The 24,586-nt window shown below is 40.3% G+C and overlaps 1 protein-coding gene across 1 annotated transcript; it reads right to left on the reverse strand.

Moving 5' to 3' along the window:
- Window positions 1-383: 383 nt before the first annotated feature.
- Window positions 384-24,191, reverse strand: LOC113898199 (nephrocan-like). Its single transcript, XM_027551124.1, has 3 exons — window positions 23,884-24,191; window positions 10,498-11,399; window positions 384-1,860 (listed from the first exon to the last, which is right to left on the reverse strand). The coding sequence occupies exons 1-3, from the start codon at window positions 24,070-24,072 to the stop codon at window positions 1,413-1,415; spliced, it is 1,539 nt and encodes a 512-aa protein (XP_027406925.1). The 5' UTR covers window positions 24,073-24,191; the 3' UTR covers window positions 384-1,412.
- Between the last annotated feature and the right edge of the window lie 395 nt (window positions 24,192-24,586).

Below are 24,586 nucleotides of genomic sequence, written 5' to 3' on the forward strand. Positions count from 1 at the left end.
TCTTTTCAGGAAGCCTGGTACAGGGACATCTGCGGTAATTACACTGACAGTTTACATTTCCCTTTCTGATTTCCCTTTGGTCGTGGGGAGACTGTCAAAGTAGCCTTGGCTTCTGTCCCTTAGTTAAAGGCAAACATGTGACTCAAGCTAGAACAATTAGTCTCTCCCTCTGAGGATGTGACTCCTGAGAAGAGGGGAGCTATTAATAACACTGATAATAGTGGAACATTTCGTTCTGCAGAGAGAACCCTGAAAAAGCTCAGGGACTCTCCATTACGTTCTTTTCCCTGGGGCCCGACCTGATCTCCATCCTTACCATATGCTCCAGTTTTTCCTTTGATTCTGTGAGCTAGTCCCAATCTTTTCAATAAATTCTTTCCTGCTTGAAGTTAGAGTCCATTTTTATTTCTTGTAAGCAAACGTGTATAGTATAGGCCTTTAGGTACCAGCTTCATATACGAAATCATCACTTTATTTGAGAAAACGATCTGCTCAATTTGCAGGAAGTTAGATGGCGATTTTATTGGGCGTTACTGTTTGTCTAGGTTTCAGTATAAAACACAAATTACTTTTAACATGGTAGGAATTTACATCTTCTTCTGAACGTTGATCTTTTCTACATTACTCCTTCCACCTCAACTTATCTTAACCGTCATTTCAACTTAACTGTCATTTCATTCATTAAAAAAAAAGAGAAAAACTTATTTAAACTTATTGCATATCTAAATGTATTATATATTTCTGCTTAACAGATTGAACATTAAAAAGCATTTTTTGTGGAGCAAAGAGGACCTTTAGGGCAGTGAGACTACTCTGTGATACTATAATGGTGAATACATGTCATTATATGTTTGTCCAAACCCATAGTATGTACAGAAGAATTGATACTTTTGAACTCTCAAAAAAAGTCTTCTCTCAAGAGAAAAACTGACTCATTGGAAAAGACCCTGATGCTGAGAAAGATTGAAGGTGGGAGAAGGGGATGACAGAGGATGAGATGGTTGGATGGCATCACTGACTCAATGGACATGAGTTTGAGTAAATTCTGGGAGTTGGTGATGGACAGGGAGGCCTGGCGTGTTGCAGTCCATGGGGTCGCAAAGAGCTGGACATGACTGAGTGAACTGACTGATGGTATGTACAACACCAAAAGTGAACCCCAATGTAAACTGTGGACTTTAGGTGATTATGATGCACTGATACAGGTTCATCAACTGTAATAAATGTTCCACGTCTGGTGGGACATGTAGTAATGCAGGAGGCTATGTTTGTGTAGGGGTAGAGGGTATACAGGAAATCTCTGTACTTTGCTCTCGATTCTGCTATGAACCTAAAACTGCTCTAAAAATGAGGTCTACATTTAAGAAAGAAAGAAACAAAATCTTTTTCTAAACTGCAAACAAAGCTCATCCTTAATCTATCTCATAATCATAATAATCATCATCCACATTGATTCTGATGCTGGCGTGCTCCTCCAGCTTTGGTTTCTTTTTGGTCTCTTTGCTTTTCTCGGTCAGATGTAAGTGATGCTCACATTGCTTCATGATCTTCTTGGAAGACATCCAGCTCTCCCCTTGTCGTTCAGCTGGTGCCACACACTGTCCTCCCCTCACATCTGTGCCCTTGGCCTTCAGGACCTCTCTGGCTCTCAGGAGACTGCAGGTGCAATTCCATGGATTTCCATCCAGATACAGGTGCCGGAGGCGAGGCAGCACCTCCAGGGCTTTGAGGTCTAAAGCGGAAAGCCTGTTGTTCCTGAGGTTTAGAACCTGAAGCTGCTTCAGATCCTTGACCTCCCTCTCAGCAATATCCTGGATGGCATTGCCTTTTAGGTCCAGCCTGGCTAAGGTTCCTGGGAGCCTGAAAAAGCATGGAAACAGGATGTGAGAGGAGGCTGTGACCGTCATTCCAAACTGCCGAGGCAACTCAGACTGAGCAACATCCAAGTTTGCTGCACCGTTCTGTTCCCTCTGAAGCTAGAAAACAAGCTTTATTTTGAAAAGATAATTTAAAGTACAAACCTAAGTCTTACCTATTGATCTTTAACCCTTTCTCATAGGACTTATTTTCTAATCCTCTGATTTCTTCTATTTTATATTCATATATTTTTCTCCTCCAGTGAAAATCTTGAAAAAATGGCTAATTCCATGTCTGGGGCAAAATAAGCTAGAACATCTGAACCAGAACGCAATGAATTGTTCAGAGATTGCTGGAACACCTATCATGATGGCTGCTATCCAAAAATACAGTGTTAGCAAGAGTGTGGAGAAATTGGAACCTTTGTGCACTGTGGATGGGAGGATAAATGGTACAGACGATATGGAAAACAGTATGGTGGTCCTCCCCAAATTAAAAATACAATTGCCATATGATCCAGCAATTCCACTTTTGTGTATATACTCAAAAGAATCGAAAAGAAGTTCTCAAAGAGATACTTATGCACCCATGTTATACTCCCATGTCAAATTCACAACAGTTAGAATGTGGAAGCAATCCAAATGTCCATTGATTGATGAATGAGTAAGCAAAATACAAAATATAAGTACCTACAATGGAATATTATCCAGCCTTAAAACGAAGGAAATTCTGACTCATGCTACAACATGAATAAGGATACTACGCTAAGTGGGAAAAAAAGCCAGTCATAAAAAGATAACTTCCCTGGTGGCTCAGACGTTAAAGAATCTGCTCCAATATAGGAGACCCGGATTCGATCCCTGGGTCAGGAAGATTCCCTGGAAAAGGGAATGACAACCCCCTCCAGTATTCTTGCCTGGATAATTCCACGGACAAAGAAGCCTGGTGTGCTACAGTCCATGGGATCACAAAGAGTCTGACACGACTGGCTGACAAACATTTCACTTCAAAAGATAACTGCTGTATGATTCTACTTATATAAGATGTCTAGAGTAGTCAAATTCATAGAAACCGAAAGTAGAATAGTGGTTGTCAGGGATTTAGGGGAGAGGGGAAATGAGCTGTTTAATGGGTACAGAGTTTCAGTTTCACAAGATGAAAAAGTTCTGGACGCTGGTTGCACAACAGTGCAAATATACTTAATGTTGAATTGTACATTTTAAAATGGTTAACATGGTGAATTTTATGTTATGTGTGTTTTACCACAATTTTTTTTTTTAAATAGAGATAATGGAATTGTGTCCCATGAACACAGGAACCAGCTTGGAGAGGCTCCTATTAAGGAAATTTGAGCATCAAAAGAGACTAGCAACTATAAATAACCATAACTCACTGAATGAATTAAGATCTCTGGGTCCATAGTGATATTTATAAAACAAAAAAAATAAAGAAACAGAAAAAAAAAGCTACACAATAATGTTAAATGGGGAAAATAGAAGACAAAATTGATTTGAAATACATAAAAACAACTTATGGCTAGACATGGGTTCTGATTGAGCAGTTATAGATGACTCCTTTGTTTCTCAGCACACAAAGTTTTCAACCTTGAACAGGTATTGCTGTATAATCAGAAAAAAAAAATTTAACTGTGGCTACCAATTTGAAAAATTTCATGCTAACAACTGTTGATAAAAATAAAAAAGGATCACAGTTGTGAACTGAAAATCTTTCTCTGAGTCAACAACTTTCCATTAAGTGCTTCCCTTGTGGCTCTGACGGTAAAGCGTCTGCCTACAATCTGGGAGACCCGGGTTGGATCCCTGGGTCGGGAAGTTCCCCTGGAGAAGGAAATGGCAACCCACTCTAGTATTCTTGCCTGGAAAATCCCATGGACGGAGGAGTCCGATAGGCTACAGTTCATGAGGTCGCGAAGAGTCAGACACAACTGAGCCACTTCACTTCATTCTCTTTATGAAGTGCAATAAGCGAAAAAGTTTTATGGGAAAAAAGGTCCTGAAAAATACCACCCAAATGCTATCTCCATGCCATGTGAATGTATTCTATTTCATGCTTTTTAGTATTCACTGGAATTTTTTATGGTGGTCTCAGTCATATGATTGCTATGCCAAAGAGAAAGAAACAAATGAATTTAACCATATTTTACAACAATATTACCTTTTGTTTGTTATAGTGTTATTTTTAGATGAATTTAATTCTAAAAGGTTAATCTTTTAGGCTACTGGAATGGGTAGCCATTTTCTTTTTCAGGGGATCTTCCCAACCCAGGGATTGAACCCTAGTCTCCCACATTGCTGGCAGATTCTTTACCATCTGAGCCACCAGGGAAGCCCATGGTTACTGGCACTTAGCCTAAATTTTGTCCTTGGTTTTTTTCTTTGATATTTACATTTTATAGTTGTATATATTTATGTTTATGTATTTTATATTTGTATTCATCTCCTAAACCATATAATATATATACATACATAAGTATTTGTGCTTTTGAATATTTTAAAGTCATGCTTGTTTAAAGTGACTTTTTTAAAATTTGGAATTAAATTTACCTAACAAAATAGGTTAATTTACCAGGGAAAATCACTTCATACATTTTAAGTGTGGTATAAGCTTCTGCAAAGACATTTTCTCTTAATAAGTCTGTTGTTAATACAATTAACAATTTTCAAATTGATATCCACAGTTAAATTCAGTTTGAAATTAATCCCTGAGAGACTGTAACTTTGTGCACACACCAGCTTATCCAGCTTACATCTCGAAAAGTTATACAGAAAATCTGTGTGTAGCTTTTTTTTTCCCCCCCAAAAATGGACTGTTAATTGGTGATGATGCGGCAACCAAGGCTCTGGAACTATTGAGGGTACAAGGGGCACAGCAGCTGAGGAAAGATATGGTAAACTCAAGAGTCAAGTCTACTTATTAAGACTTTGAGTTCTAACTTTGGCTATTCTATCTACTAGTATGTGACTTCAGGTAAATTATTTAGCTCTTTTTTTTTGGCCACATCCACAGCATGTGGGATCTTTGTTCCCCGACTAGGGATTCAACCCATGCCGCTTGCATTGGAAGTGGAGTCTTAACCACTGGGCCACTGCGGAAGTCCCAGTTATTTAGCTTTTTAAGGCTTCTGATTTTCCAAGTATTCACTGCACAGAAGTCACATAAAAATGTTAACTAAGGACAATGAGCAAGCCAAGCTTTTCTTTTAAACAAACACACTTATTCAATTATCAGCTGGGTAGCCAAAAACTGTACCTGTTCTTAGAAGTATCTTTTTTTCTTTCATGTTGTTATGGATAATCAAAATGGTATTATAAGAGAAATCAGTAATTTCCTGCTTTTGGCAGTCATTTATTTCTTTGATATAGTTTGTCTTTATAAATCTGATTTCTATAAAAATGTAGCCCTGATTTTAAGACAAACAAGTGTCTAGAAATGCTGTTTGTTCTTTGGGCAATACCCCTTCTTAGCGTAAAAAGAGGCACACCCCCATTTTGTCAGTAGATGGCACTTGAGTGTAAGAAAAAAATGCTAACTGGCTTCATTAGGTTGTAGAAAGCTATTCTGCATTTGAATTATCCAAACTGTGAATAATGAAGGAATGGTGTAACTTATCTTTGTTCCCTGAGCTGCAGACTGGTGAAATGAGAAGCAGCAAAAAGTGAGACCCAGGTTCTGGGTAGTCTAAATTCTAAGTTGTGATTGAGTCACTCAGTCATATCCAACTCTCTTGCGACCCCATGGACTGTAGGCTGCCAGGCTCCTCTGTCCATGGAATTTTTCAGGCAAGAACACTGGAGTGGGTTGCCGTTTCCTCCTCCAGAGGATCTTCCCGACCCAGGGAACACATGCACATCTTCTGCATTAGCAGGCAGATTCTTTATGGTTGAGTCACCAGGGAAGCCCAAGGAATAGATAGTATTGTACTTTAATTCTTTATAGGAGGGAAACCATGGAAAAACTTTTTGGGGTCCTTCCAAATTTCCAATTCAAAGAAAAATTGCAGAGTAGGGGTTTGGTGGTCATGATGGGGAATTTAAAAATCACTTTCTATAAGAACACAGGCCAAGTTCTCTGACAGAGTAGAGAGCTGTGTGGCTTCATTTATGCCTCATGGGCATACCCATGAGCTACCCCCTGGTCGCTCATTACTTGCCTCATTGTCCTTTCCCAGTAGTTCTCAACCTGGGCTATGCCTTAAATTCATCTGGGGAGCTTTTTAAAAATACTGATGCCTGGGGTGATGACGTAACTGGTTTGAAGTGAGGTCTAGGCATGAATGGGCTTTTTAAAAGTTATCCAAATTGTGAAATCAGATTTGAAAATTAGGGTTAGCTCAGGCTTGCAAGGGCTTCCCTGGTGGATCAGTGGTTAAAAAAAAAAAAAAATCTGCCTGCAACGCAGGATACCTGGGTTCAATTCCTGGATTGGGAAAATCCCCTGGAGGAGAGCATGGCAATCCACTCCAGTATTCTTGCCTGGAAAATTCCATGGACAGAGGAGCCTGGAGGGCTACAGTCCATAGGGTTGCACAGAGTCGGACAGGACGGAAGCGACTGAGCAGCAGCAGCAGCAGGCTTCAGTCAGTTCAGTTCAGTGGCTCAGAAATGTCCGACTCTTTTCGACCCCATGGACTGCAGCACACCAAGCTTCCCTGTCCATCACCAACTCCTGGAGCTTGCTCAAACTCATGTCCATTGAGTCAGTGATGCCATCCAACCATCTCATCCTCTCTCGTCCCCTTCTTCTCCCGCCTTCAGTCTTTCCCAGCATCAGGGTCTTTTCAAATGAGTTAGTTCTTCACATCAGGTGGCCAAAGTATTGGAGTTTCAGCTTCAGCATCAGTCCTTCCAATCAATATTTAGGACTGATTTCCTTTAGGATGGACTGGTTGGATCCTCCTGCGATCCAAGGGACTCTCAAGAGTCTTCTCCAACACCACAGTTCAAAAGCATCAATTCTTCAGCTCTCAGCTTTCTTTATAGTCCAACTCTCACATCCATACATGACTACTGGAAAAACCATAGCTTTGACTAGATGGACCTTTGTTGGTAATGTCTCTGCTTTTTAATATGCTGTCTAGGTTGGTCATAGCTTTTCTTCCAAGGAGCAAGTGTCTTTTAATTTCATGGCTGCAGTCACTATCTGCAGTGATTTTGGAGCCCAAAAATATAAAGTCTCTCACTGTTTCCATTGTTTCCCCATCTATTTGCCATAAAGTGATGGGACTAGATGCCATGATCTTAGTTTTTTGAATGCTGAGTTTTAGGCAGCAGGCTTGCAAACCCATTATACATTCTGTTGGGTAAAAGCATTGTGCTTTCTGTAGTCACTTATTAAAACACAGATACTCTGTCAGAAGTAATTAAGAATAATTAAGCTACTTTTCACTCATTAAACTTAGCAGGATTACTTCCCCAAATGCTTTCTAAAAGTCACCTGAATAGAAAAATTCACCAAGTTCACAGTTTTGTCCATGGCTGTCAGAGCCTGCTGAGAATCCTTAGGTGAGATAGTTACTCCCTAACCTGTTTTGTGACTTTTTACTTGATGCATATTTTTTGGAGGAGCATGCAGTAGTCGAAAATATAGTAGAGAAATTATTTAAATAACAAGAATGTTGTTGTTCAGTCACTCAGTCATGTCTGACTCTTTGCAACCCCATGAACTGCAGCACGCCAGGCTTCCCTGTCCTTCAGTATCTTCCAGAGTTTGCTCAAACTCATGTCCATTGAATTGGTGATGCCATCCAACCATCTCATGCTCTGTCATCCCCTTCTCCTCCTGCCTTCAATTTTTCCCAGAAAGCAGGGTGTTTTCCAATGAGTCAGTTCTTCACATCAGGTAGCCAAAGGGTACTGGAGCTTCAGCTTCAGCATCAGTCCTTCCAATCAATATTCAGGGTTGATTTACTTTAGGATTGACTTATTTGATCTCCTTGCTGTCCAAGGGACTCTCAAGAGTCTTCTCCAACATCACAGTTCAAAAGCATTAATTCTTCAGCATTCAGCCTTCTTTATGGTCCAACTCTCACATCTGTACATGACTACTGGAAGAACCATAGCTTTGACTATATGGACCTTTGTCAGCAAAGTGACGTCTCTGCTTTTTAATACTCTGTCTAGGTTTGTCAGAGCTTTTCTTCCAAGGAGCAAGCATCTTTTACTTTCATGGCGGCAGTCACCATCTGCAGTGATTTGGGAGCCCAAGAAAATAAAACCTGTTACCATTCCCCATGGGAATATGGGAATACCAGACCACCTGATCTGCCTCTTGAGAAATTTGTATGCAGGTCAGGAAGCAACAGTTAAAACTGGACATGGAACAACAGACTGGTTCCAAATAGGAAAAGGAGTACGTCGGCTGTATATTGTCACCCTGTTTATTTAACTTATATGCAGAGTACATCATGAGAAATGCTGGACTGGAAGAAGCACAAGCTGGAATCAAGATTGCCGGGAGAAATACCAATAACCTCAGATATGCAGATGACACCACCCTTATGGCAGAAAGTGAAGAGGAACTCAAAAGCCTCTTGATGAAAGTGAAAGTGGAGAGTGAAAAAGTTGGCTTAAAGCTCAACATTCAGAAAACGAAGATCATGGCATCCAGTCCCATCACTTCATGGGAAATAGATGGGGAAACAGTGGAAACAGTGTCAGACTTTATTTTTCTGGGCTCCAAAATCACTACAGATGGTGACTGCAGCCATGAAATTAAAAGACGCTTACTCCTTGGAAGGAAAGTTATGACCAACCTAGATAGCATATTCAAAAGCAGAGACATTACTTTGCCAACAAAGGTTCGTCTAGTCAAGGCTATGGTTTTTCCTGTGGTCATGTATGGATGTGAGAGTTGGACTGTGAAGAAGGCTGAGCACTGAAGAATTGATGCTTTTGAACTGTGGTGTTGGAGAAGACTCTTGAGAGTCTCTTGGACTGCAAGGAGATCCAACCATTCCATTCTGAAGGAGATCAGCCCTGGGATTTCTTTGGAGGCAATGATGCTAAAGCTGAAACTCCAGTACTTTGGCCACCTCATGCGAAGCGTTGACTCATTGGAAAAGACTCTGATGCTGGGAGGGATTGGGGGCAGGAGGAGAAGGGGACGCAGAGGATGAGATGGCTGGATGGCATCACTGACTTGATGGATGTGAGTCTGAGTGAACTCTGGGAGTTGGTGATGGACAGGGAGGCCTGGCGTGCTGCGATTCATGGGGTCGCAAAGAGTCGGACACGACTGAGCGACTGAACTGAACTGAACTGAACTGAACCATTCCCCATTACCATTTCCCCTGTTACTATTGTTTCCCCATCTATTTGCCATGAAGTGAAGGGACCGGATGACATGATCTTGGTCTTAAGAATGAGAGTCTTGAAATACTGACCACATGCTCTAGCCTTAGAGTCTTTGTACTGGCTGTTGTGTCTAGAACACTCCCACCCCTGCACACCCTGCCCACCGCCCCACAAAGACCACTGCCCCACAAAGAAAAAGAATCTGCTGTTTAATAAACAACATAGTATCTTTTTAAGGAGAATAATAGTACTTACTCTTCTATTTTTATTCTACTTTAAAATGTGAAACATGGGATAAAAGTTAAATAGAGTCAATTAACATGAACATATTAGTAACAGATTATGACTTTGGTTAGAGGGGAACAAGTACAGTGGGTTGGAGATAGAAGTAGGGATATTTGGAAAAAATTTATTAAGCGCCAGAGTATGAGGATGTATGTGTGTTTGTGTGTGTGAGACAAAGAGAATAAAAGAAACAACTGAAAACATAAGGTAAGACCAACACAAACTGACTCACACACTCACAAACAGGCCCACAGAAAACTAAGCAGCACCCCACAGCACTGAGAAAAACAAATGACTCCTAAATGCATAATTCAAAATAAATACAATGTTAGATTTCAAGATTTTGATTTTTCCCTTATAAACTATTTCAATGCTTTTAAAAATATAAATGTCTTACTACATTTTCCCCCTCAGTTTTTCCTGGGGTCCTTGCTTTGCTAGTGTTAAACACATGCCTTGCTTCCCAAATGGTGCAGTGGAATCTGCCTGCCAATGCAGAAGATGCAAGAGACACGAGTTCCATCCTTGGGTCGGGAAGATCCCCTGTAGTAGGAAACGGCAACCTGCTCCAATATTCTTGCCTGGAAAATTCCATGGACAGAGGAACCTGGCAGCTACAGTCCATGGGGTTGTAAAGAGTCAGACAGGACTAAGCATGCACCCCCTTAAGCACATGCCTAGTGCGCCTGTTGCTGGATCCAGGCCATAGCTTAGACAACCAGAACACATTTTTACAAGTAATAGCCCCCTGTGATGTTCGTTAGCATACTTCCCTGAAGCTGCAGTTGCTTCTAATACAGATCTCTAATATAGATCTGTTGATATCTTGTCCCACAGGCAAGGTAAGTTAGTGTAGGAGTCAGCTTGAGGGCTGGAGATTCCAAACCCTTGTTTAAAACTTCTGCCTCTGAACCCTTGGATAGCTTTAATCAGATAAATTACATTTACCTGGACTACTTTTCTTTCTTGTATAATGTACTTAGTTGCCCCCATCTTTGGAAGACTTCTCTGGTAAGTTCCACAGATGATAAAGCTCACTTACCGCAGAGGTATAGACAGGAGTAGGTTCTGCTCCAAGGCCAGATTGGAGAGCTGGGAACACTTCTGCAGGGCTCCAGCTTCAAACAAGCTGACAATGTTGTTGTCCAGAAACAAGTGTTTCAAATCTCGGAGGTCCCGGAAATCTTGTGCGGTAACTTTCCGAATCAGATTATTGCTGATATCCAGCTTTTGTAGCCGGGCTGGTAGTCGGAGGGGCAACGTCTGAAGTTGGTTTTGGGACACCTCAAGGGTGGTTAAATTGGCAAGGAGCTGTGCCCCCTCGATGGAAGAGAGTGAGTTTTCTGACAGGTAAAGGTGGGAAAGATTCTCTAAGTGTTTCATATCTCGAAACCTCACCGCTTTGAGCTGGTTTCTCTCCATTTTTAAAGAGAGCAAAGATTTGGGGAGGTTAATAGGAATTTTAGTCAGAAAGTTACTACTGAAACTGAGAAATTGCAGAGACTGAAGGGAAGTGAAGAAGCTAGCTGGTATGAGATGTAGCTTGTTATTTTCCATGCTCAGATGTTTCAGATGGGGAAGTGCCAGCGGTCCCTCCACATTCTCGATGTTGTTGGCGTCTAACATCAAGCTTTGCAGACTGACAAGGGAGGAGAGCATGCTGGTAGAGATAGAAGAGATCAGATTGTTTTTCAGTTCAAGGATTTTTAATTTCTTCAGTCCTTCAAAATCAGATCCGTGAAGGACATATATTGAATTATCATTTAGTTTTAACACTTCAAGACTGGCTGGGAGAGCACGGGGGACCCGTCTTAACTTATTTTTCCAGAGTTCCAAGGTCTTCAAAGTACTCAGAGTTTTGAAAGTGTCGTTTTCTACTGACTCTGTTCCACTGGCCAGCAGAAGAAAATCTTCTAGAGCTAACATTTGGGTAAAGTTAGAGAGCTATTAAAAAAAAAAAAGCAGGGATGGGGAAAAGAGGAGAAAAGCAGTAAATTAGGATTATTATTTTTAAAAAGGCATATACGTTTCCATTCAATACTAATGATACTTCAGCTTTTTCCTTCAGGATCTATTTTATTTTATTACTGCTGCTGCTGCTGCTAAGTCATTTCAGTCGTGTCCGACTCTGTGCGACCCCACAGATGGCAGCCCACCAGGCTCTGCCGTCTCTGGGATTCTTCATGTTGTTGTATAGCAAAACCAATACAATATTGTAAAGCAACTTCTCTCAAATTAAAAAAAATTTTAAGTAATGAAACTTTTTTTTAATTTGAGGGAAGTTGCTTTACAACATTGTATTGGTTTTGCTATACAACAACATGAATCAGTCATAATTATATACATTTATGTTCCAGTACTTTGGCCACCTCATGCGAAGAGTTGACTCATTGGAAAAGACTCTGATGCTGGGAGGGATTGGGGGCAGGAGGAGAAGGGGACGCAGAGGATGAGATGGCTGGATGGCATCACTGACTCGATGGACGTGAGTCTGAGTGAACTCCGGGAGTTGGTGATAGACAGGGAGGCCTGGCGTGCTGCGATTCTTGGGGTCGCAAAGAGTTGGACACGACTGAGCGACTGATCTGATCTGATATATACCCCTTCCCTCTTGAACCTCGCTCCCCACCCCATTCCCTCCCTCAAGGTCATCACAGAGCACAGGCTGGGCTCCATGTGGTTTTAAATTATCTCTTGGAAAAGGATAGAAACTCAGGTCCTGACCATTTTTATTCACACCTGCTAGAGGGACGGGGGAGCCTGGTGGGCTGCCATCTATGGGGTCGCACAGAGTCGGACACAACTGAAGCGACTTAGCAGCAGCAGCAGTGTAAGAGGTCTAAAATATTTTAAGCACTTTCATATACTATTGATAGACATAAAATTGGCCAACTTTTGCTGTGTATTCTTTGACCCAGCAAGTTTACTTCTAGGTAGAAGTGCTTACAAATTGCACAATGATGTGTGCGACAGGATGTTCTTTGTTGCATCATCTTGTAACAGCCAAAAAGGAAACAATCTGGAAATTTCACCAAGCTGTTAACTAGAGTTGCTAACTCTTAGAAGGTAAGGTTATAGGGAATTTTCATTATCTATCTATATTTCACATTGTCTAGATGTGTTAAAATTATTAAATTACATTTAAACAATTTTAAGCATTAAAAGTAAAAAAAATTTAATGTCCTAGATACTGCTATCAGTTGGATGGGCCTATTAGAAAGACATTTTCAAGTATATTATAGTTTGGAAAACTAGTCTCCTTGTTCCCACTCCCCAATTTTTGTTTCATTGATGAAAAAGATTCATGAAGAAACAAATAGGATACACGTGTCTCCATGTCTGTAGAGCAAGGAGTCCATTCATGCATATACCCCAGACCTAATGCAATTCCTCTCCTCAATTTTAGGAATCTGATACACTTTCTCCATGGTTTGCAAGTTTAAGCACACCTATCTTTCCACATACCCTCCAAACTCCTAGCTTGACATCTACCTCCTTTTTAGGATGGTGTAATTTTTGGTATTTGTTTCTCGAGTAAAATCATGTTTAGGTAAATGAAGAATTGTTCCAGATTTTCCTCAGCTTAATAAATCTTCACAAAATTTTCAACCTGATTTAGAATTCAGTTAAGCTGGAATTTTCAATGCACAATTTTATGTCTTACTGTCTATAGCTTCTAAATGTTGATTTAACTGTGCAGTTGAACCCTTTTGTAATACCAGTATACGGTTAATACCTTCAAAGTGGGTTAATTCTGCAGCACATATTTGTTATATGTGATTATACTATAGGAGGACCTGTGATGTGAATTATGGTATATTTTAAAGCATCTCCTAAAATGGTACACTAGTTGAAGAATCTCGTGTTAAAAATTCAATAAACAAATATTTTTAATCATAAAATTTTTGGCAGCTGCCTTGGCTTATATATTGCTGCTAACATTTGATATTTTCTTAATGATTAATCAGATGCATTAATTAGTCATAGTCCCAAGAATAGTACTTTTTGTTTTTGAATTTGTTGAGCATCTACAAGTTCCATGTGCTTTTTTACATGTCATTATTAGTTCTCTTCATAACCCTGCAAGTTTGAATTTCAACAGGGTTTACAGAACTCCAAAGCCCTTTCTTCCTCAACTCATCATTTTCTAATACATTTTCTGCTGCCTGTGGTCTATAATTAATGTTTTTCAAATGAGACACAAGATCTGGACACAGATCATATTTTTAGAAAAGCAGAAATTTTAGAGATTATATAGTACAAATCTTCCATATAAGGGAAGGTTTAAGCTGGAATCAAGATTGCCAGGAGAAATATCAATAACCTAAGATATGCAGATGACACCACACTTAAGGCAGAAAGTGAAGAAGAACTAAAGAGCCTCTTGATGAAAGTGAAAGAGGACAGTGAAAAAGTTAGCTTAAAGCTCAACATTCAGAAAACAAAGATCATGGCATCCAGTCCCATCACTTCATGGCAAATAGATGGGGAAACAATGGAAACAGTGACGGGTTTTATTTTCTTGGGCTCCAAAATCACTGCAGAAGGTGACTGCAGCCATGAAATTAAAAGACACTTGCTCCTTGGAAGGAAAGTTATGACCAACCTAGATAGCATATTAAAAAGTAGAGACATTACTTTACCAAAAAGGTCCATCTAGTCAAAGCTATGGTTTTTCCAGTGGTCATGTATGGATGTAAGAGTTAGACTATAAAGAAAGCTGAATGCTGAAGAATTGATGCTTTTGAACCATGGTGTTGGAGAAGACTCTTGAGATTCCCTTGGACTGCAAGAGGAACAAACCAGTCAATCCTAAAGAAAATCAGTCCTATATATTCATTGGAAGGACTGATGCTGAAGCTGAAACTCCAATACTTTGGCCACCTGATGTGAAGAATTGACTCATTGGAAAAGACCCTGATGCTGAGAAAGATTGAAGGTGAGAGGAGAAGGGGACGACAGAGGATGAGATGGTCATGAGTTTGGGCAAGCTCCGGGAGTTGGTGGACAGGGAAGCTTGGTGTGCTGCAGTCCATGGGGTTGCAAAGATTCGGACATGACTGAGTGACTGAACTGAACTGAACTGAAGCGATGAGGCCAAAAAATAAAAATAAAATAAATGACCTGTCCAAGATGCAGGGTGTTTAATCTATTCTTCATTCTAAATTGCCTTTTTCTAGGCTTTCTTTCATATTAAGTCATAAATGACTCTACACATTGATTTGCACCTCTGGGACTGTTGATGTCCCGAAAAAAAGACCTTGATGTTGCAAATGCCTCCACTTCTATCTGCTTGACGACAAACCCTAAAAAGACAGCCGACTATGCAGCCAGTCTCAGAGATGACATGAATCTGAATGGACAGTTTCTCTGAGGACAAAGTGTGGTGTGGGAGCTTCAATTTGTCTCCATTTTTATATATAAAGTATATAGACTAGCCTACATAGTAAATACCAGTCATATTCTTAACTAAATCCAGGGAATAGTCGTTTTATGTTATTAAGCATAGAGAACCTTTTCCCTTTATCAGGTGAATGCAGATTACTTTTGCCAAAGCCAAAACAACACCCAGTTGTGGATGTGACTGGTGATGGAAACAAAGTCCAATGATGTAAAGAGCAATATTGCATAGGAACCTGGAATGTTAGGTCCATGAATCAAGGCAAATTGGAAGTGGTCAAACAGGAGACGGCAAGAATGAGCATTAACATTTTAGGAATCAGCGAACTAAAATGGACTGGAATGGGTGAATTTAACTCAGATGACCATTATATCTACTACTATGGGCAAGAATCCCTTAGAATAAATGGAGTAGCCATCATAGTGAACAAGAGTCCAAAATGCAGTACTTGGATACAATCTCAAAAGTGACAAAATGATCTCTGTTTGTTTCCAAGGTAAATCATTCAAAATCACAGTAATCCATCTATGCCCTGACCAGTAATGCTGAAGAAGCTGAAGTTGAACAGTTCTATGAAGACCGATAAGACCTTCTAGAGCTAACACAAAAAACATGTCCTCTTCATTATAGGGGAATGGAATGCAAAAGTAGGAAGTCAAGAACTACCTAGAGTAACAGGAAAATTTGGCCTTGGAGTACAAAACGATGCAGGTCAAAGGCTGACAGAGTATAGTAAACACCTTCTTCCAACAACACAAGACTCTACATATGGACATCACCAGATGGTCAATACCTAAATCAGATTGGTTATATTCTTTGCAGCCAAAGATGGAGAAGCTCTATACAGTCAGCAAAGTCAAGACAGAGAGCTGACTGTGGCTCAGAATTTATTGCCAAATTCAGACTTAAATTGAAGCAAGTAGGGAAAACCACTAGACCATTCAGGTATGACCTAAATCAAACCCCTTACAATTATAAAGTGTAAGTGACAAACAGATTCAACATATTAGATCTGATAGACAGAGTGCCTGAAGAACTGTGGATGGAGGTTCGTGACAGGAGGCAGTGATCAAGACCATCCCCAAGAAAAAGAAATGCAAAAGGCAAAATGGTTGTCTGAGGAGGCCTTAAGTATCTGAGAAAAGAACAGAAGCAAAAGGCAAAGGAGTAAAGGAAAGATATACCCATTTGAATGCAGAGTTCCAAAGAATAGCAAGGAGGGATAAGAAAGCCTTCCTCGGTGATCAATGTAAAGAAGTAGAGGAAAAAATAGAATGGGAAAGAGTAGAGATCTCTTCAAGAAAATTAGAGATACCAAGGGAACATTTCATGCAAAGCTGAGCACATTAAAGGACAGAAATGGTATGGACCTAACAGAAGCAGAAGATATTAAGAAGAGGTGGCAAGAATACACAGAAGAAATGTACAAAAAAAGATCTTCATGACCCAGATAACAATGGTGTGATCACTCACCTAGAGCCAGACATCCTAGAATGTGAAGTCAAGTGGGCCTTAGGAAGCATCACTTCAAACAAAGCTAGTGGAGGTGATGGAATTCCAGTTGTGCTATTTCAAATCCTAAAAGATAATGCTGTGAAAGTGCTGCACTCAATATGCCAGCAAATGTGGAAAACTCAGCAGTGGCCACAGGACTGGAAAGGTCAGGTTTATTCCAATCCCAAAGAAAGGCAATGCCAAAGAATGCTCAGACTACTGCACAATTGCACTCATCTCACACTCTAGCAAAGTAATGCTCAAAATTCTCCAAGCCAGGTTTCAACAGTACATAAACTGTGAACTTCCAGATGTTCAAGCTGGATTTAGAAAAGGCAGAGGAACCAGAGATCAAATTGCCAACATCCATTGGAAGATCGAAAAAGCAAGAGAGTTCCAGAAATACGTCTACTTCTGATTTTTGACTATGACAAAGCCTCTGTTGTGGATCACAACAAACTGTGGAAAATTCTTCAAGAGATATGAATACCAGACCACCTGACCTGCCTCCTGAGTAATTTGTATGCAGGTCGAGAAGCAACAATTAGAATTGGACATGGAACAACAGACTGGTTCCAAATTGGGAAAGGAGTACATTAAGGCTGTATATTGTCACCCTGCTTATTTAACTTCTGTGCAGAGTACATCATGTAAAATGTCGGGCTGGATGAAGCACAAGCTGGAATCAAGATTGCTGGGAGAAATATCAATAACTTCAGATATGCAGATGACACCACCCTTATGGCAGAAAGTGAAGAAGAACTCAAGAGCTGCTTGGTGAAAGTGAAAGAGGAGAGTGAAAAAGTAGGCTTAAAACTCAACATTCAGAAAACGAAGATCATGGCTTCTGGTCCCATCATTTCATGGCAAATAGATGGGGAAATAATGGAAACAGTGAGAGACTATTTTGGGGGGCTCCACAATCACTGCAGATGGTGATTGCAGCCATGAAATTAAAAGAAGCTTGCTCCTTGGAAGAAAAGCTATGACCAACTTAGCATATTAAAGAGCAGAGACATTACTTTACCAACAAAGGTCCGTCTAGTCAAAGCTATGGTTTTTCCAGTGGTCATGTATGGATGTGAACGTTGGACTATAAAGAAAACTGAACACCGAAGAATTGTTGCTTTTGAACTGTGGTGTTGGAGAAGACTCTTGAGAGTCCCTTGCACAGCAAGGAGATCCAACAAGTCAATCCTAAAGGAAATCAGTCCTGAATATTCATTGGAAGGGCTGATGCTGAAGCTGAAACTCCAATACTTTGGCCACCTGATGCGAAGAACTGACTCCTTTAAAAAGACCCTGATGCTGGGAAAGATTGAGGGCAGGAGGAGAAGGGGATGACAGAGGATGAGATAGTTGGATGGCCTCACCGATGCAATGGACGTGAGTTTGAGCAAGCTCCGGGAGTTGGTGATGGACAGGGAGGCTCGGTGTGCTATAATCCCGCGGTCACAAAGAGTGGAACACGACTGAGCGACTGAACTGAACTGATTATTAGTTAAAATGGCCTACCATTTTCTAAATATTTACTATGCTTATCTTTTGTCTTTTAATTGAAGGACACTTACTTTATACTTTTGTGTTGGTTTCTGCCGTACAACAACTGAAACAGCCTAAGTATACTTACATCTCCTCCTCCTTGAACCTCCCTCCCACTCCGCCCCTGTAGGTCATCACAGAGCAGCGGGCTGAGCTCCCTGTGTCATCCAGCCACTCCCCACTAGCATCTGCTTTGCATCTGGTAGTGTATATGTGTCAGTGCCACTCTCTCACGCTGTCCCACCCTCTCTTCCCCTGCTGTGTCCACAAGTCCTCTCTCTACGTCTGCTCTCTGTTCCTGCCCTCAGATAAGTTCATCGGTACCATTTTTCTAGGTTCCGTATATATGTGTTAATACACAGAACTTGTTTTTTCTTTCTGACTTGCTTCACTCTGTATAACAGCCACTAGGTTCATCCATGTCACTGGAACTGGCACATACAATGCTTATGTTTACAAAGCTCTGTGTGTAAACATGATTATTCCCTTTTCACTGAGGGAAACTAAAGCTCAAGAAGGCAGAACAATTTGTCCAAGTATTTCTTGCTAGGAAGTGGAAAGATTGGGCTTCCAATCCAGGTTTATCTTACCCTAACACATATATTTTAAAAAATTAATCTATTTATTTTAATTGGAGGCTAATTACTTTACAATATTGTGGTGGTCTTCGCCATACATCGACATGAATCAGCCGTGGGTGTATATGTGTCCCCCCATCCTGAAAATCCCACCTCCCTCCCCACCCCATCTCTCTGGGTTGTCCCAGAGCACTGGCTTTGAGTGCCCTGCTTCATACATCGAACTTGCGCTGGTCATCTATTTAACATTTGGTAATACACATGTTTCAATGCTATTCTCTCAAATCATCCTACCCTCACCTTTTCCCACAGAGTTCAAAAGTCTGTCCTTTACATCTGTGTGTTTTTTGATGTCTCTCATATAGGGTTTTCGTTACCATCTTCTTTGTAAATTCCATAATGTGTGTCAATAGACAATATTTGTCTTTCCCTTTCTGACTTATTTCACTCTGTATAACAGGCTCCAGTTTCATCCACCTCATTAGAACTGATTCAAATGTGTTCTTTTTTATAGCTGAGTAATATTCCATTGTGTACATGTACCACAACTTCCTTATCCATTCGTCTGCCAACAGACATCTAGGTTGATTCCATGTCCTGGCTATTGTAAACAGTGCTGCAATGAACATTGGAGTACATGTGTCTATGTACTCTGGTTTCCTAGGTGTGTACACCCAGCAGTGGGATTGCTGGGTCATAAGGCAGTTCTATTTCCAGTTTTTTAAAGGAATCTCCATACTGTTCTCCATAGTAGCTGTACTAGTTTGCATTCCCACCAACAGTGTAAGAGGGTTCCCTTTTTTCCACACTCTCTCCAGCATTCATTGTTTGTAGACTTTTGGATCGCAGCCATTCTGACCGGTGTGAGATGGGACCTCATTGTGGTTTTGATTTGCATTTCTCAGATAATGAGTGATGTTGAGCATCTTTTCATGTGTTTGTTAGCCATCTGTATGTCTTCTTTGGAGAAATGTTAACACACATATATTTTTAACTTTACTGTTTATAACGTGAATTTAGCTGAAGTGTATAGAGTTCTGGTGCCACAATGAGAAAGACACCCATTGATTTTCAACTTATCAGTTGAGTTTGCAGAGCTGACAAAGGCAAAAAAAATCTGCCAGACTTGTTTTTTCCATTTCCGTGGGCTGAGCAGGGTTGTGCTCAAGAGATGTGGAAAGAGATGCTTTTGCCTTGGAGCTAACCTTGGGACTGTTGGCCATTTGTCAACATTGGTTAAAAAGCAAGGCAAGTGTGGTTTGGTGTTAACAATTAGGCTTGGGGGAAAAAAAGAGAAACAGGCTTAGAAAGCTTAGCTAAGTAAAATTCCTGCCATCACAGTTTTACAGTTTGGCGAACCTAATACTTATGGAGATAAAAGTTACCATATAATATGAAAAGTTAAAGAAAAAAAAAGCAAGCCAAGTAAAATGAAACAGAGCAGAGGGGCCAATTCTGCTGGTCTCTCCATGGAAAGGCTTTGTTTCAGTTTTCAGTTCTGGGAAGCTCCCCTTCCAAGCACTAGAGGGTCACAGGACTTCCTTAGGCTCTGTTTAGGTCAAATGCACACAGGAATCCAACACGTTCACAGTGACTGCCTCAGACATATGTGAACCAAGCCAGCAAGGCATTTTCTAAACTATGTTGGAATTTTCCCTGATCATCGAAGCAACATTTGTTCTCTGTAAAAAATTTAAAAATTCTGGAAAGTATGGAGAGAATATAAAAAGAATTCATAACTTCTCCCTTGTTGATAAACTATATAGTTCTTTTTAAAAAATATGTATTTATTTATTTGACTGCAGTACGTCTTAATTGGGGGCTTCCCAAATGGGATAGTGGTAAAGAATCTGCTTGCCAATGCAGGAGACCCAAGAGATGTAGGTTCATTCCCTGGGTGGGGAAGATCCCCTGGAGGAGGAAATGGCAACCCACTCCAATATTCTTGCCTGGAAAATTCCATGGACAGAAGAGCCTGGCAGGCTACAGGCCATGGGGTCGCAAATAGCCAGACACAACTGGGGGGCGGCACTGAGACTGCAGTTGCGGCACCAGGTATCTAGTTCCCTCACCAGGAATCAAACCCAGGACCCCTGCATTGGGAGCACAGAGTCTTACCCGCTGGGCCATCAGGGAAGTCCCTATACATTTCTTACACAAGAATAATCTGAAGTACCTTCTTCTCTTCCACAAAAGATATATGTAAATAATTATTTTCATTGACTGCCACCAGAAAGACATTTCTGTATGCATGCTAAGTTGCTTCAGTCATGTCCAACTCTTTGCAACCTTATGGACTGTAACCTGCCAGGCTCCTCTGTCTACAGAATTCTCCAGGAAAGAATACTGGAGTGGGTTGCCATGCCCTCCTCCAGGGATCTTCTCATCCGAGGAATTGAACCTGCATTTCCTGTGGCTCTTGCATTGCAGGCAAGTTCTTTACCACTGAGTCACTGGAGAACCCCAAAGACATTTCTATTTGTTCTTTATATGTTAGAGCTAAACCTGTAAAACTCTTAGAAGAAAATACAGGCATGCATTGTCATGACCTTGGGTTTGGTAAAAGTTATCTTGGGTATGACACCAGATATGATCCTCTCCAGCAGCACCAGCTGTCCAGGTATAGGAGAAACAAAGGAAAGTGATCATGTTAAACAGAGACTGAGGCTTTGCTGAATAAGCGTTGAGATAATTGGTAAAGAACCTGTCTGCAATGCAAGAGCCACAGGAGATGCAGTTTCAATTCCTGGGATAGGAAGATCCCTGGAGGAGGGAATGGCAGCCCATTCCAGTATTCTTGCCTGGAGAATTCTGTGGACAGAGGATCCTGGTGGGTTACAGTCCATAGGGTCACAATTGTGGGATGCAAAAGGGGAAGAGGTAGGGAAAGAAGATAAATAAGAAATGGACTGATATCTGAGAGAATGTGGGTAGATCTAGGATTAGAAGTCTCCGTGAGGTAGAATGATAAGCGCAGCATGTGGCAGCTGAATAGAAAGGAGATAATGACAAGAGAGCGCATATGGGAATTCAAGACTTTTGACTAGAAAAATTTCAGGTATAAAGAGGATTATGATATAAACAAGAGAGTAGACAGCTGTGGAGAACTGCAAATGTAGATAGATAATTTTTGTGAGTTCAAGGAAGTGTGGGACTAGGATATTGAACGCTAAAGGCACCCCAAAAGATGCAGAACTTAGGATGGAGAGGAAGACTAGGAGACTTAGGATGAAAGAGACAGGGGCACAGTATAAAACTCACAGAGGAACAAACAGTGTTATTGTCTGATGATGTGCACCTCAAAGAAGTAGGGATTTTTACAGATAAAAGGATGAATAAAACCCTCTTTTCTTGAGGGCAGAAACTGAATTTTTAATACTTTTTTAATCTTTTTGACTGTACTGTGTGGCTTGTAGGATCTTTGTTGCCCAACCAGGGATTAAACCTGAGCCACATCAGTTGAGAGCCTAGAATCCTAACCACTAGGCCACTAAGAAACTCCTGGAACTGAATTTTTCATCTTTTATCTCCAGTCTCAACCACAGCATTCACAGACCCAAAGACAATTGAATCATATGAACAAGTAATAGACACATTTAAAATTGTGGTATATACACACATATATATGTATATATAAACATGCTATGCATGCATACATGTATATGTTATGTATGTGTATATATGTACGTGTATGTGTGTGTGTGTGTGTATATATATATAGTTTATATTGTTATTAATCTGTAGATCCATTTTAAGTCTTTTTGTTTAAAATACAGGCACCTAATTCTATAATTCAAACCAGATAAACAGAATAACATTGCATTCACTAAATGCAAGTAAAATATGGTCATTTAAAGCCTGAAGGATTTTTAAAAGGGAAAAGAAAAGTATTATTGCTCAGAACTTTCTACTTCCTTCACCAAACAGTCCTTTCTTTCTTCAACTTTTCTTCTGCGAACAGTCCTTTCTAGAGATAATTAACTAGGTTAAAGTCAGGGAAGTGGCAATATTGCTATTCACTGAACCTAAACCAATCAATATTGCTGTTCAGTGAACCTAAACCAGTGACAAATGAACTCAATCAGTAAGTGAGTTTGATGAGAGACATAATTTCATTTTACTGACTGCAGAGCAGCAGTGGGGGATCATTACCAGGCTTCGTTGACACTCCACCTCTCAGTATCTCAAGTCCTCAGGACAAATATTTAAGCATTTTGCCCTTTAACCAGGTGTCTTGCTTGAATTCTGAGACCTGACAGGCATTAGGCACTACTGGATTAGAAGAGGAAAGTAAACAGATGACGACTAGGCAGTGGTGCTTATTGAACCTCGAAATAAATACCATGCCACATATTTCAAACTCCCAGGGTTTGTGTGCACCTACATTAAAATTTCTTGACCAAATAAAACAGGGGGACAGGGAGGTGTCTCTGTTTGAAGGAAAAGTACATTCCCTTGCTGAGTCTCTGCATCTGGATCATACACAGGTATTTCCTTATCTTAAGGTTTGGATTGATGAGGGGGAAGCAGTGACCAGAGAGTCATAGAATTTTCCATTTAGAAAATTCCTGGGATCCCCAATCTAATCCAGCCTTCTCATGTCATAAAAGTAACAAATAAGGTCCAGAGATTTTTTTTTTTTAACTGCTTGCCTAAGGTAATTCTATCGCTAGTGAGAAAACTAAAATGAGAACTCTAGTCTCTTGATACCTTTCAAAATACCAAAGGTCAAAAACAAGTTTCTTCATGTTATACAAGTCAGACAGATCTATAGCACTCTTTTCAAGTGCCCTCTGAATAGGAAAGCATGAAAATAAACGCCATAATTAAAAGCACATAGATCAACTAAAAATAAATAAATTAAAAAATAAAAGCACATAGAATGAGAATTTCAGTAATGTGGCAAAACAAAAACGTGTATTTCTTCTGTATAAGTTTCCATAAAGATATTAATGCCTGGCTGGTTTGTAGGGTTTGTATGAATAATTCTCACATGCTGTGTTTATCTTGATAGCCTTATAATGTTATAAGTATCATCTGCCTTCTATGGCATAAACAAAAGTATGTTTTTTCGCCCAAATTCTTTTTAAAATGGGGACACGAAGAAACCAATGCTCTCAAACTCTTTTTGTTAAGAATCATTACTCTACTTTAACTCTGCAACAACATAATTAAAATTTTAAAAAACTAAAACAAAATATTATTTTATTATTGGGGGGGCTCCTTAACTAAAATGAAATATCCAGAGGCACATACCCATCTCACTACACAGAGCAAACAGGTAGCTAGTACTGCAACACAATTTCATAATCATCGCTTTTAAGTTTTGATTATTTACATTAAGTTTAACAACCCCACAGTCACCCCTTCACCCTGTCTCACAAAATAAAGTTGCAGGAGAATGAGTGATTACCTGAAGGTGTTGAATTTTGCTATGGCTGATGTAGAGCTTCTTGGTGGTGGAAGGAATGCCCGATGGCACCTCTGTTAGCCTGTAGCATTGCACCGACTGCTCTGAGTCACAGCTGCATCGTCCAGGACAGTGAGGATCGAGACCATAGCAGAGAGAGAGCAGAGCAAGGAAAGCGTAGAGCAGACACATCTCCCAAAACAGGGCCTCTCACGTAGCAGGCGAGTGTTCAGGCGATGCCTCACTTTTTATACCGTGAAATCTGATCATAGAACCTTATGAATGTGTACTCTGTCAATGTAAGAAGACAGGAGAGAAAAAATTCCCAATTTGCCTGGGTTAAAATGTTAGCAACTATTACAGAGAGGAAGGCACTTAAACATTGATAAGCTGCCTTAATATTTGTAGGTGAGCAAAACCCTATGTTATTTATGGCTTGAAAGGCTAATCTGCAAACACCTCTATTATCTGTAGTTTCCTTTTTTTGTTAAATGTGACACTCGGGAATTAGGGGGAAAAGACAAAGGGCTGTTTTATAGTGGGCTATAAAACCATTGAATTTTCTGTGACCCTGTATTAAAACCATTTTTGTGGGATTGCAATGGGCAGGTGTTTTCTCCTCACATTAACCAGTATGGGAAAATAGACAGGTTTTCTATTTATTATTGTTGTTTTAGTATTTTATTGCTAGTGAAACAATGGGGGT

Source organism: Bos indicus x Bos taurus, chromosome 9 (genome assembly GCF_003369695.1).
Source record: "Bos indicus x Bos taurus breed Angus x Brahman F1 hybrid chromosome 9, Bos_hybrid_MaternalHap_v2.0, whole genome shotgun sequence".
Classification (NCBI taxonomy): domain Eukaryota; kingdom Metazoa; phylum Chordata; class Mammalia; order Artiodactyla; family Bovidae; genus Bos; species Bos indicus x Bos taurus.